Source organism: Ylistrum balloti, unplaced genomic scaffold (assembly GCF_031769215.1).
Source record: "Ylistrum balloti isolate Yb309-2 unplaced genomic scaffold, AGI_CSIRO_Ybal_v1 Utg370800, whole genome shotgun sequence".
Lineage (NCBI taxonomy): Eukaryota > Metazoa > Mollusca > Bivalvia > Pectinida > Pectinidae > Ylistrum > Ylistrum balloti.
The window spans coordinates 1125150-1140545 of record NW_026782466.1 but is presented as its reverse complement, the minus strand read 5'-3'; the positions used below and the strand labels follow the sequence as shown (position 1 = coordinate 1140545).

The following is a 15396-nucleotide window of genomic DNA, read 5'->3' as shown; positions in this document are numbered from 1 at the left end:
ATTAGATAGGGAGGGGGCTGATGGATTAGAGAAAGGATTAATTAGATAGGGAGGGGGCTGATGGATTAGAGAAAGGATTAATTAGATAGGGAGGGGGCTGATGGATTAGAGAAAGGATTAATTAGATAGGGAGGGGAATGATGGATTAGAGAAAGGATTAATTAGATAGGGAGGGGGTTGATAGTGTAGAGAAGGGATTAATTAGATAGGGAGGGGGCTGATGGATTAGAGAAAGGATTAATTAGATAGGGAGGGGAATGATGGATTAGAGAAGGGATTAATTAGATAGGGAGGGGGGGCTGATGGATTTAATTAGATAGGGAGGGGGCTGATGGATTAGGAAAGGATTAATTAGATAAGGGATTAATTAGATAGGGAGGGGGCTGATGGATTAGAGAAAGGATTAATTAGATAGGGAGGGGAATGATGGATTAGAGAAAGGATTAATTAGATAGGGAGGGGGCTGATGGATTAGAGAAAGGATTAATTAGATAGGGAGGGGAATGATGGATTAGAGAAGGGATTAATTAGATAGGGAGGGGGCTGATGGATTAGAGAAGGGATTAATTAGATAGGGAGGGGAATGATGGATTAGAGAAGGGATTAATTAGATAGGGAGGGGAACTGATGGATTAGAGAAAGGATTAATGAGCTAGGGAGGGGGGGAGGGGGCTGATGGATTAGAGAAGGGATTAATTAGATAGGGAGGGGAATGATGGATTAGAGAAGGGATTAATTAGATAGGGAGGGGGCTGATGGATTAGAGAAGGGATTAATTAGATAGGGAGGGGGCTGAAAGGATTAATTAGATAGGGAGGGGAATGATGGATTAGAGAAAGGATTAATTAGATAGGGAGGGGCAGATGGATTATGGATTAATTAGAAGGGATTATGGATTAGAGAAAGGATAATTAGATAGGGAGGGGAATGATGGATTAGAGAAGGGATTAATTAGATAGGGAGGGGGCTGATGGATTAGAGAAAGGATTAATTAGATAGGGAGGGGAATGAGGGATTAGAGAAGGGATTAATTAGATAGGGAGGGGGCTGATGGATTAGAGAAAGGATTAATTAGATAGGGAGGGGGCTGATGGATTAGATTAATTAGATAGGGAGGGGAGATTAGAGAAGGATTAATTAGATAGGGAGGGGGCTGATGGATTAGAGAAGGGATTAATTAGATAGGGCGGGCGATGATGGATTAGAGAAGGGATTAATTAGATAGGGAGGGGAATGATGGATTAGAGAAGGGATTAATTAGATAGGGAGGGGGCTGATGGATTAGAGAAGGGATTAATTAGATAGGGAGGGGGCTGATGGATTAGAGAAAGGATTAATTAGATAGGGAGGGGAATGATGGATTAGAGAAGGGATAATTAGATTAGGATTAGAGAAGGGATTAATTAGATAGGGATGGGGCTGATGGATTAGAGAAGGGATTAATTAGATAGGGAGGGGGCTGATGGATTAGAGAAAGGATTAATTAGATAGGGAGGGGAATGATGGATTAGAGAAGGGATTAATTAGATAGGGAGGGGGCTGATGGATTAGAGAAAGGACTAATTAGATAGGGAGGGGAATTATTAGATTAATTAGATAGGGAGGGGAATGATGGATTAGAGAAGGGATTAATTAGATAGGGAGGGGGCTGATGGATTAGAGAAAGGATTAATTAGATAGGGAGGGGAATGATGGATTAGAGAAGGGATTAATTAGATAGGGAGGGCGATGATGGATTAGAGAAGGGATTAATTAGATAGGGAGGGGAATGATGGATTAGAGAAGGGATTAAGTAGATAGGGAGGGGGGGCTGATGGATTAGAGAAGGGATTAATTAGATAGGGAGGGGGCTAATGGATTAGAGAAGGGATTAATTAGATAGGGAGGGGGCTAATGGATTATAGAAGGGATTAATTAGATAGGGAGGGGGCTGATGGATTAGAGAAAGGATTAATTAGATAGGGAGGGCGCAGATGGATTATAGAAGGGATTAATTAGATAGGGAGGGGGCTGATGGATTAGAGAAAGGATTAATTAGATAGGGAGGGGACTGATGGATTAGAGAAGGGATTAATTAGATAGGGAGGGGGCTGATGGATTAGAGAAGGGATTAATTAGATAGGGAGGGGGCTGATGGATTAGAGAAGGGATTAATTAGATAGGGAGGGGAATGATAGTGAAGAGAAGGGGCTGATAGGATATAGACTATATAGTCAGACCTAGTATTTCTACTTTTCACTAGTCTTCACTTCGAAAATACAACAGGTCAGGGCTATCAATCCTTTAATTTTGATTGGCTGATATGTTTATTTACCATGAGATGTTCCTGTAAAGTTCTTTTTGTGTTTTTCACAAAAGAATTCAACTGTCTTTATTCAGCGATTGCTACATTGTAGTACATCATGCATTTGTACATTATTCTACAACATTGCAGGTGTTTTAATTAGAACAATACTGTTCAGTTCAAATGGGATTGATTCAAGCAGACACTTGAGGTGTCCTTTATTTTCAATATCACATGAAAACTTGGGCCAGTTGTTTGAAAAAGTACTTGAAATAAACCGTTTTCAAAAGATTTTCAATACTTTTACCATGGTGACTACTCACTAATTATTGCTGACACTTCATCTGACACACGTTGCCATTGTAAACAAAAGGGAATTCTGGGACTCAGCACAAGCTGTAGCCAATGAAAGAAGAGAGAAGAAAACACAAACTACAGCCAATCGAAGCCTCCGTTCTTGACAGTTGAAAATAACATTATTAGACACATTGGAAACAAACACAAAAACACACAGAATTAAATGAGGAGACCCATGGAAACAGACTAAAAGGGATAAATAATAGCAGTTTACTGATGGAAACCAGTATTAGAGACAAATTGAGATACTGTATACAGGTACAGTTTACTGATGGAAACCAGTATTAGAGACAAATTGAGATACTGTATACAGGTATAGTTTACTGAAAACCAGTATGAGATTGAGATACTGTATACAGGTATAGTTTACTGATGGAAACCAGTATTAGAGACAAATTGAGATACTGTATACAGGTATAGTTTACTGATGGAAACCAGTATTAGAGACAAATTGAGATACTGTATACAGGTATAGTTTACTGATGGAAACCAGTATTAGACACAAATTGAGATACTGTATACAGGTACAGTTTACTGATGGAAACCAATATTAGAGACAAATTGAGATGCTGTATACAGGTACACTTCTCCTATTACACAATTTTATCAACATAGCAAAAATAAGCTGTGTGCTGAAGTTTGATTTAGAAAACCTGCAAGTATGACTTTAATAAACTTATGGGCAAGATTAAGATTGGATGTATATGAAAAGTTTTCTTTGAGGATGAAAGAAAGTCCAGAGCGAATGTTTACCCATATACAGTCAATGGAAAAGAAGTGGACCCAAAAGGTGTATGAACCACAAAAAAGCAAAGTCTAGAAAGGAAAGTAACCATGTCTGTAATTACTAAACTCGATAAAAATTCTGATTGTTTATAAAGCGATATTGTGCTTCATTTTGCAAGGGAATATCTGCTGTGATCTGAGTGACACTGAGCAATGTTCAATTTGAAGAAGCGTTTTCGGAAACATCCGACAATACCATACCAATTTAGTACAATTTTACACATCAGTAATAAAAATGACTGTCAGACTGCACAATTGAAGATTTCTGACAAGGAGATCCCAGATGTGGGACTTGTTAGGCTGACTATTGGTGACCAGGTAGCCAAGTCGGTTATTTATTGGTAGATATTGTACACTTTTTGGCTTATCTCCATAACATAAGAGGTCCCGAGTTTGAATCCAAGTCTGGCACTTGTGCATTGTGTGAGGAGGGTTTGATAGCTTAGTCAGTAGAGTGCTGGCCTACATAACCCCTGGTGAATCTCCTAGGTGTACAGTGTGATGCTCCCTAGCCATGGCAGATCGTGTTTCACTTGAAGCTGACAAAACGACTAGTATGTTGACAGGGTTACATCCTTGGGCAAGGCGCTTGCAATGGGTCTTGCATATGTGGTTCTGTGTGAAGGCCTACAAAAAATCAGTAAATAAACCAACTTGTGCACTGTCCCTCTCCTGTTAGCAAAATTATATAGCCGTTACTCAAGACATGTTGAGGTTACACACATATTGACTTTGCATGGTAAATGAAACATGTTTTCAGGGTAACGATTATCATACTTAGATTAGAGAAGTAATATTGCTCCTGCTGACTGATATTACAACAAACAAGAGCGCGTGGCTGCTGTACTGTTATAAACAATAGCATCTCTAAAGGAATTTCTACAGAATTACAATTCCATTAATCAACTCTCCTCAACTCTCTATTCATAGGGGGAATGTAGCTGATAATTTTCCACTTAACATTTTATATTTCTTTATGGTAAATGTCAATTTGGGTCACCTCTGTTTCTAGACTCGAGTTGATCGTGTGAGGCTGTATGATGTAATATCACAGTGTCTTGTCTGTATGATATTTGTTCTAGTCTGTCATCATCCTACCACACTGATCATATAGAACTATATCACCCCCTAACCCCACCCCCAACCCCCACCCCAACCCCCACCCCTGATATAAAAATGAATCTTGTTATGATTTACAAGCTAGATTTTTCCTACCTTCACCATTTTAGGGGAGAGGAGGGCATGTAGATAGTTAAATCTATATCCATCTAACCATCCATCCATTCACTTACCTACACACCCACCCAACAAACTATTTCTGCAAAAATCAAATGGTGATACTTACACGCTTGGGATTTGGAGCAGTAATGTGTTATTCATATTTCTATGCTCTCCGAGATATACAAAGCATAACTTTGCCCCAAAGTTAAGCAAGGATCTGAAACATAGTGTATACATTGGTCATAAATAAGATGATGTGTAGTATACCAAATGATAAAATTTTGTGTCCATTAAAGTTGTTTTCTAAGGTATTCATCAGTTTCATTGACAATCTTACTTTTCTTAGTTTAATACAGTATATGTGTAATATGTTTGTATAACTGATATTGAAGTGATTTGGCACATATCTTACAATTACAGTGATAACATCAGATCTATGATCACACCAAGAGATTTGTAGAATCTGGAGGTAGAAAGCTTAGATCTATGATCTCACGAAGAGATTTGTAGAATCTGGAGGTATAAATATCAGATCTATGACCTCACCAAGAGATCTGTAGAATCTGGAGGCAGAAAGCTCAGATCTATGATCTCACCAAGAGATTTGTAGAATCTGGAGGCAGAAAGCTCAGATCTATGATCTCACCAAGAGATTTGTAGAATCTGGAGGTATAATCTATGATCTCACCAAGAGATTTGTAGAATCTATGACCTCACCAAGAGATCTGTTGAATCTGAGGCATCTGGAGTAGTCTGGAGGTAGAAAGCTTAGATCTATGATCTCACCAAGAGATTTGTAGAATCTGGAGGTATAAATATCAGATCGATGATCACACCAAGAGATCTGTAGAATCTGGAAGTAGAAAGCTCAGATCTATGACCTCACCAAGAGATCTGTTGAATCTGTAAGTAGAAAGCTCAGATCTATGACCTCACCAAGAGATCTGTTGAATCTGGAGGTAGAAAGCTCAGATCTATGACCTCACCAAGAGATCTGTTGAATCTGGAAGTAGAAAGCTCAGATCAATGACCTCACCAAGAGATCTGTTGATTCTGGAGGTATAAATATCAGATCTATGATCTCACCAAGAGATTTGTAGAATCTGGAGGTATAAATATCAGATCTATGATCTCACCAAGAGATTTGTAGAATCTGGAGGTATAAATATCAGATCTATGATCTCACCCAGAGATTTGTAGAATCTGGAGGTAGAAATGTCAGATCTATCATCTTACGAAGAGATTTGAAGAATCTGGATGTAAAAATGTCAGATCTTTGATCTCACCAAGAGATCTGTAGTATTTTCACAGATCAGGAGATCTGTGAAAACAAGATCTAGAAATAATCTGGGATGTTGCCATGAGATCATTAGAATCTGGCAATTAAGTGTTAGATCTTTGATCCTACCTTTAGACCTGTGTGTAATTTCCTGTAGACAGAGTCTTGTTAAAATGATGTTTGATGTTGCTACTCCAGACAAGTCAACTGAAGGATAAATTAACCTTGAGATATATGTAATCAGCACTGGAAATTTGTTTTTATGTTTTCTTTGAATTATCCATGGCGTTTTTTTGTTATTTTTCTCCTGTGACAGGTTGTTTTTACATTCCTCAATATTTCTTACACTTCTGCATCTGTACATGTGTTTGTGGATGTTAATCGAAGGACAACAAGACAGACCTGGATGTTTTATCTGGTATGCTGCCAGTGAACATGGGTAGTGCAGCCTCATTAGAGTGTCTATGATGATGATGGTTTAGAGATCTGTATCCAGCTGATTGCAGCATTAACTTCCCCAGTCTGCTGGAGCTGGCAGTATTACATAATGCTTGGGACTGATCCTGTGTACCTAGAACTGTTGACAGTAGCGTAAAGTCTACAAAAAACATGAGAATTTTGGCACTATTTGGGTTGAGTGTACTAGATGTAGGGGATTTGTCCTACCTCCCGCCGACAGAGCACCTTCTATTACCACTTAAATCATTAGCAAAACGTCATTTATGTAACCGAGGAATTAAAATTGACTTTGGGGAAAGTTCATAAACCAAATTATAATAGAAAAATTTGGAAATTAACAAAATTTAAGGCTTTGACAATTTATTTTACAGAAGATTCAGACTGAATAAAGAAAAATTTGGTTGATATAAATTCTTTTTTTATAATATAGCAACTTAATAAATAGGCTTTAAGTATTTGTTTGCTCATATATTAGAATTCCAACAGTGCTTCAGCTTAATACATGGCTGTACTACAAAATTGTATGAGATGTAGGTTGCATCTTCTTTTACTAGGGTCAAGGTTACATCTACAAGAATGAAAGGTCAAAGTTTTTTCAACAAGAATAAAGGGTCAAGGTTATTTCAACAAGAATGAATGGTCTAGATTACTTCAGAAGAAGTGAAGGAACAAGGTTATTTCAGCAGAAAACAGAGGTCAAGGTTAATTCAGTAAGAATGAGGGGTCAAGTTTACTTCAGCAGGAAAGTGGTGTCAATGCTACTATTTCAGGAGGACTTAGAAGTCAAGTTTTTTTTCAAGAAAAATGAGGAGTCACGGTTACTTCGGCAGGAATGAGGGGTCAAGGTTATATCAGCAGGAAGGAGGGGTCAAGGTTATATCAGCAGGAATGAGGGGTCAAGGTTATATCAGCAGGAATGAGGAGTCAAGGTTATATCAAGTGTGATCAGGATCCACATAACCATGGAAGAGCTTAATTAATTTGATTTGATTTTACCAATGAATATATATTTCAGAAATCTTTGGTGTTAATTACATCTTAATTTATTGTTGTACTTTTTAACTTTTCAGCCATATTTGGAATCTGGTTTTATGACAAAGAAGAATGTACTCGGATTGGTGAGCTGATGAACAGGTACATATTGTTGATAGACTTATTAATCATAGCAAGAGGGTTCCATTATGCTACCTTCAGAAAACAATTGTTAAATGCCCGGCTTTTTATACCCACCATCATCAGATAGTGGGTTATTCAAATTACTCTACATCCATGGTTTGTGGTCAATCATTCATCATCCATTTGTACACAATTCTTGTTTTCACTATTTCTTGAGAAAGATTGGATTCCTCAAACTTCCCCTAGGTCCATAAGATTTGCCCATTTAATTTTAAGACTGATCCAGAAAGCATGGCCAACTGTAGGCGATCTTGAATTTCCACTATAGAATTGTGATCACTATTTCTTGAGATATACTCAAAGGGTATTTCATAATCTTGATGTGTAGGTTCCCCTTGGTCCTTAGATATGCCTGTTCAAATCACATCAGAAAAACAAAATGGCTAACAGGTGGCCATCTTGGATTTTGGCATTTAAAGGTTGTTATCGCTATTTCATGAGAAGTACTGGAAGTATAATTCTGAAACTTAATGTGTAGGTTCTAGGGAATTTGATAGAAAGTACCCAGTGAACTATTTGAATATACATCTGATTTAGTATTTGAATATTCGTGTCATGACAATTCCTTATTTTTCACTTTAACTTTCACTTTAACTTTTCACTCTAAATAGCAGTCGTTACTTGCCTTGTACTGGCCTGTGAAGTAAAATAATGTCATGTGATATACTGTATAGGCTGTTATTTTAAAGGTAATCTAATTTTCACTCTTTTCAAGGATAAAAATCACAAAATGACCATATAGACCCTGTATAGAATAATTCATGTGTAATGAGATTCTAGTTATCACTGAAGTTATGAGTGTAAAATTTTATTTTTATGTATCAGTCATTCCTAAGTGTGGTAAATAATTCCTCTGATTCACAGCAAAGTCAAAGCTATTGAAGGGTAAACCCATAAATGGGATGGTCCCAAGTTGTCTAACTTCACTGTGAAACATTAATTGTCTCCCTTGCATGAATTATCTCCCTTCTCCTGCTTGTTACAGCTTCTTACAGCAGGTAATAGACAGCAAGAAGGCAAAGGAAGAGACCCTGGAAACTACCACACCAAAAGCTATGTCATCCACACCTGCCATCGCCATGGGTAACAGGAATGTTGACATCATGCAGCTTTTGTCCAAGGCCCAGCATGAGTATGACAAGGTAAGGCAACTCTGTCATTTCCATTTCCCCTAAAATACCTCTTAACCAGCCAGTTTTCCTACACATAGACAGATTCACAGATGACAAGATTGATATATTCTTTGTCTATAGTCAAAGATATTGAAACATTTACATGATATCTTAACATTGACTGTTTCTAGTGTAAGGTGCCAGGAGGGGATCCGAAACCATTCATAGACAATCCAAATGCTTCAGCCACCAAGGCTTCAAACCTCATCAAACCAAAACCCCTCAAGATTCCTGGAACAGGAATGGAGGAGGAGGACACGGGTAAGAAAAATAAGTTATAATCCTAAAAACTACAGGTAAAGGATATAGAAGGTCAGAAAACAGGACAGAAACGGTAGAGGTGGACACAGGTTACAAAAATAAATAACAATGCTATGAAGTACTGGGACAGGAATGGAGGAGGAAGAAAAAGATAAAAGGATTACAAATAATTTCTTGTTCTTAGTCCCTGATGTAAGTGTGATCACAGGGGAGGTTATTAACAAAGTCTCAATCATTGATCATAGGAGTGTCTTATCTCATCTCTAGGGCAAGGGAAGAATGGAAATATTCAGTAGTATTCACTACGTAAAGAAGATATATTATATAAATACTTGTATCAAACTATCAATTTACTGTCCAGTGTTTAAGTTCAGTATATTCACATTGACAGAACAAAGCCAGCTTGCGACCACACCCACGGCCACCCTCACTTTGGAGACTTTGTTCAGGACGGCCAGTCTCCAGCAAACTCAGCAGGCTGACCTTCCGAATATCCCAAAAACATCACAGTTCCACAGGTAAATTATTACAGCCTCCCAGAAACATCACAGTTCCAAAGGTAACTTGTTACAGCCTCCCAGAAACATCACTTATCTACAGGTAACTTCTGACAGTTTTCCAAAAATATCACATTTCCTTAAGTAAGTTCTGAGCGCATCCTAAAAACATCACCGACAGCATCCCAATAACATCACATTTCAACAAATAAATTCTGAAAACATCACAGAATCATTACAGTTCAACAGGTTAAATTTTTGATCTTTAAACTTTTAGATTTAATTTGTCAAAACATTCTCCTTGATTACTAAATGGCCTAGAATCATGATTTGTCAGATTTGTTAAAACACTCCGATGGCTTCACCTGCTTATAAATAACATTGACTGATGTGATCAACATAAGGATCCATCAGCTCCAGACAAATGTTCACCTTGTAATGTAAACAGTTTAAATATTTTTTAATTGACTTTGATGTTGATGCACTTTGAATGTCCGTGTTACATGTTTATGTGAAAATCATCAAATGCCTGGTGAGCAATACAGGTCCATTGGGTCTTTTGTTTTGATATTCCAGAAATAAACATTTTCCAAAGGAAAAATTGAAATATTTTCACGGTCATAAATTTAGAAGTGAATGCCGACTACAAGATTTCTTCTTCCTTTTAATTACGTGATGTTAAGAAACATCAAGTTTATTCAAATTAAATCCTAAAATTTTTTTGATTTTACAACTTTTCGAACCAGAAACCATTGTTCCTTTTGTAAACTCTAATTATTTGTAAATATTAAATCTGCTGTAAATTTTGTATATAAGAACATGAAGCTTAAATGTTAACTCTTTACATATGAATATACCTCTTCTTATAAATGTCCAAACATGAAAAGCTATCTGATTTAAAATAAAGGTAAGGATATATTCTTAGTTATCTGATCTTTCATAAGTTGATGATTTTTACACAAGTTATGATGTTTGCTAACTGTCTGTTTTCCGAGCAGGTCCATGTCAGTAGCTGATGCTGAGCGACATATGACCAGTCAGCCATCATCAGGGGAGACGTTTCCCCCACTTCTGCGCCAGATCATGTCATCAAGCTCCATGGTAGAGGATATTGAACGTCAACAGTGGGTGGATCCTGCAGGACCTGACTCTAGACATGTGTCTTCTGGAGCTGAGGATCCGAATGTCAGTCGAAAAGCCCAAGATGGCAGGGGCGAACCAAAACGCTCAAAACCCCATGGAAGGGAGGGCAAAACGTCCCCACGAGGGGGGAGAAGTGATCTCAAAGACAAATACCAGGATGATGGAGATGCTCAGTCAGTGGATGTTATCCAAAAGTTGTTATCTAGTGGGTCAAAGACCCCAAAAAGACAGACTAAATCTGTGTCACCTGGAATCAAACATTCTGCTGATACAGATTCTGCTCCCATTCATCTAGGTAGTGAACTTTTAACACCTGCAGCATTAGAACAAAAGACAGCAGGCGTCCCATCATTATCAGATGTGGTAGGTCTACTCTGTGTAATCTGTATTTCTCCTACACCACGTACTATACTACTATCATTATGATGACCTTATGTCACTGACTGGTCATTTGTCAAAGTGACAGTGTCACTGACTGGTCATTTGTGTAAGTGACCATTTGTCACTGACCAGTCATTTGTCTAGGTCACCGTGTGTCACTGACCAGTCATTTGTCTAAGTGACCATGTGTCACTGACTGGTCATTTGTCTAAGTGACCATGTGTCACTGACTGGTCATTTGTCTTAGTGACCATGTATCACTGACCAGTCATTTGTCTAAGTGACCAGGTGTGACTGGTCATTTGTCCAAGTGACTAGGTGTGATTGGTTATTTGTCTAAGTGACCAAGTGTGACTGGTCAGGTTTTAATGTGACCATGTGTGACAGGGTGGTCATTTGTCTATGTAACCTGTGTGACTGAGCAGTCTCTTTTCTCAGAGACCATATATAGCATATCAGTATTCTGAGTGGTAAAGTACTAGTTATGTTGGCTATGATATATATACCACAAAAAACAAAAGCTCCTGTGACAAAAACATGAAAAGCTGAGATAGTGATGTAACATGTTGTAAAAGGGCCATATCATCTAGGTGTAAACTGAGGCATGTGTTGTGTTCATCACCTAGTGCTAAATGACTGGTTTCACAGCATGCCTCGAACACAACCCAATAAATTGATAAAAAACCTCTGAATTATTTAATACCAAGATCTGTTTTATGTTTTACGCCTTGAATATTTAGGGAAGATGCATTTCAAATTAATACAAGTTAGATGGATTAGGTGTTTGATGAGGTGTTTTAAGGTTGTAGAGTGGAGCTAGACACCTCATCATCAGCAGACTAGAATTTATGTTCCCAAAACAGACACATGACTGAATGCACTGTATTTCACTAGTGCTGTTTAAAAAGAATGCAATTTGTTCAGTCAATTTCTTTGACTATTTAAATAAAAAGAAGAAACAAGCAAAAAGTGAAAGTACTAAATTTTCCCCTAGTAATTTTGTAACGCTGTCCATCTAATGTAATTATAACTATGACGCCTCCACGACTTTGTTCTTGTGGTGTATCATAGATCTCTATTTTTAGTGTAAACATGGCTGTTATTTTTGCGTTAGGACCTAACGATATTAACTTTGATGTATGTAAACAGAGGAGCACCAGGCATGTTGTATCTTTTACATGTGTTTGTACCCGTTGACATATCAGAGATATAGAGCACTTTTTTGTGACCTGTATTTCGCATGAAATAGTTTTAATTCAAACCATAAAAAAATGTTTGTAGATGATATAAGACACACTAGACATATAAATACATGATCGAATATCATTTGCTCCTATTTTGCATTATTTCAGAGCAAACTACTGTATACTGGTGGTTATTTAAAAATTTTTTGTGAGGTCAGGGTTACATATATTACACAGGAAACCATTGTCTTTGTAAGAATCTATTTTAGCTCACGATCCAGAGATGGTTAATGTTCAAATAACTTCGTTTATTTTATGACCATTGCGAAACACGTATTGATCACTCTTGTTGGTCCCAAAGGAAGCATGTAAGGGGTCTTACTGGGGAGGGGGAGGGAACTGGAGTACTTGGTGAAAACCCATTTGGTCAGACAGGTGACCCCATACCTTTTCACATCCATTCCTTGAATCAAATCTTCAGCATTTAAGTAAAAGGCATTACAGCTGCACCACCCACCCTTTTGTCTCTCATCCATCCTTATACCAATCTTGTTATCATTTTTTCTTGAGATATGCTGGATGGATCTTTCTCAAATCTCATACGAAGCTTCCATTTATCTGTAATTATTCCTTTTTTATTTCGGAACTTAAAAGGCTTAAAAGGTTTAAAAAAAAAAAAATAATAACTTACAATAGGCTATCATTTCTTTTGACAATGGAAATTTGTTATTGCTATTTCTTAATTTCTGGATGGGTTTTTTATGAAGTAGATTTCGTTCTGTTTGAACATTCTGCATGTTTGGACTGATTTGAAGAAAACATGGCTGACAGGCAGCTTTCTCAGATTGTTGACAATTGGTATTTGTTCCCCTTGATTGTGTGTACTTGATTTTAGAGAGAAGAGAAATGATTCGTGTGATCAAGAAGAAACATCATCCAATAGTGGATGCTAAGATCCCACAAGATCTCTTGTCATGTCTAGATCCTATGTAAAAGGAAAACTATTGCTACAACATCACATATAGATGCCTCGGATATTACCGTTCTCCACGAGGAGATTTCATCATTGATGTGTTAAATTTCAGGGGTCAGCCAGCAGTGCCCTCCCCCAAGGGCCAGTTGCACCCATGGGGTCAGATGTTCTACTCACACCCATGGCATTTGCCTCGGTACCACTCCCAGGGACAAAGGCATCACCTGGTCCTACTTCAACGCTCAACACAACATCAGGTGAATACCTACTGGCAAACAATCATAATAAAGGAAAATAGAAGGTTTTTGTGGTAATTGTAAATGGATTTAGAAGGACGAGGTATATGTGTCTACATGGTTAATGTGAATGTCTGTCAGGACAGGTACTTACTGTACTGACATTACATAATTATATAGTGTTAAATCGTTCAGTGTTATGAAACATTTTGACAGACGTCTTTTTGGGATTCTTATGAATGACAAAGTGAAACACTGGAGCTCAATTAAATATGACTCTAGTCATCTCACAGTCAGTGCAGTGACATCATACATCTTTTCACTACAAGGAATATTAACATTATATTATCATACAGGCTATATACTGTGATGGTGATTTTTTTACACGAGTGGAAGAGGTCATATTTTAATTCCAAACTGTAAAATGTTTTTCTGTTTGGCTGTACCACTGTGAAATAGCAGTTCCTGTTATAACTGGTGGTGTATTATTGTGTCTATCTGTATACCTTCCAACCCATGTTATACCATCTGCTCTTGGTTCCAGCTTCAGATGAAAGTAATCCCCTAGATCGAAGTGGGGGTTCCAGTAGCTCTGAGTCTGTCCCTGTGGCAGCTCTTACCAAGGAACAGCTTCATCAGGCCATGTTGTATCTCCTCAAGGTCAGTACTTTTAGTAGGTCAAGGACATACATTATTATATGAATTATACATTATATATGAAATTAGGATGTAGAACAGACAGTGATTTGACCAACAGCCTTCCCAACTAAAACAATTTGCATATGTTTAATTTTTAATGTCTGTTTATATAAAGTTCGATATATGCTTTTTCTTAATTTCAAGTCTGACACCTGCAAGGAATTTTGACTCTTTCTAACAAGTTAAAAATAGTAGTTTTGACCAACAGTTTTTTATCAGTTTTGCATTATCTGCCAAAAAATAATTATATTTTTCATTTTTACAGAATGACCCCAATTTTCTCAACATACTACATGAAGGATACCTCAGCAGCCTCAAAGAGTTAGCAGGATCACGACCCTGATGCTGATTATGTTATCTCAGTTACCTCCCCTGAACAGATTCTAGTATCGGTGTTGCATAGCAACATAAAGTCTGGGTGGAAAAAGTGGTGCTATGTTTGCAACGACAAAGTGCTACTGACAGCTGATGGTCCGATCAGCAAATCTACTCGATTTTAGGGGCCAAATTAGGGGTTTGCAAATTACCTTTTAATTTGCGTTCTTCTGGACTTTTAATGGACATTTGTAAGTCATAATGTGATTATGAAGTGTTTTACTGACAGCTATATTTTTGTGATATTTGTAGTGTTTACTGTTTTGCAGTTCTAACCTGACTAGCTAAGGGCTATGTGATGTTATGTGACACTTAGTCATCATGGCAATAGGTTGTCGTAGAATACCATCATGTTTGTCTTTTATTGAAAACTGTTATATTGATGTCTCGAAAAAATATTGCTGTGTATTTTATTTATGTAGTTTTTGATTGGTGCGAAGGGAGACAACCCAGACACATAAATATTATGTTTGTTCAGGTGTCATGACAGTAAAGTATGACTTTTGACTTGCCAAAGAATACATGTTGTACCATATATAGTGGTACTGCCCAGACCGATCTGATCACCTTGTATTCTGCTATGTTGGACCCATCTCTATCAATCGAGTCCACTTCAGATGACGGGAAGGAGGAAGGAGCTGGGAGTTGAATTGGTAGCTAGTGTAAATACTCAAAAAATATCAGATTATATTTATGGCATTGTTGATGTTGGAAATATTGAAAAACGTTTTATAGATATGATGGTCATCAGCCAGTGATTATTGTATTTCCTGAAAGCCATTTATCTCTTCGTGATTTTTTTTATCATGGCTTCTTGCTTAAAATTGATGTAGTGTATTGCTTCACAACTCCCTTATATATACTGATAAGGGAGGTGGTATCAGCTCTACTGAAAAATTACTGCTCCCCATAT

At 37.5% G+C, this 15396-nt stretch overlaps 1 protein-coding gene and 1 long non-coding RNA gene across 2 annotated transcripts in view; one reads left to right on the top strand and one right to left on the bottom strand.

Annotated features, from left to right (window-relative positions):
- LOC132558637 (mRNA-decapping enzyme 1B-like) overlaps positions 1-14664 on the top strand; it is a 99324-nt gene extending 84660 nt beyond the window's left edge. The window contains exons 4-11 of the mRNA XM_060223235.1: positions 7457-7520; positions 8548-8704; positions 8866-8995; positions 9387-9513; positions 10491-10998; positions 13286-13430; positions 13954-14069; positions 14374-14664. Coding sequence (XP_060079218.1) covers positions 7457-7520; positions 8548-8704; positions 8866-8995; positions 9387-9513; positions 10491-10998; positions 13286-13430; positions 13954-14069; positions 14374-14451 — 1325 coding nt within the window. The 3' untranslated portion in view covers positions 14452-14664. The remainder of the gene's footprint in view (positions 1-7456; positions 7521-8547; positions 8705-8865; positions 8996-9386; positions 9514-10490; positions 10999-13285; positions 13431-13953; positions 14070-14373) is intronic.
- LOC132558629 (uncharacterized) lies at positions 3011-6290 on the bottom strand. Its single transcript, XR_009554557.1, has 3 exons — positions 6057-6290; positions 4773-4865; positions 3011-4054 (listed from the first exon to the last, which is right to left on the bottom strand). It is a non-coding gene; the product is annotated as an uncharacterized LOC132558629 (long non-coding RNA).
- Positions 14665-15396: the final 732 nt, after the last annotated feature.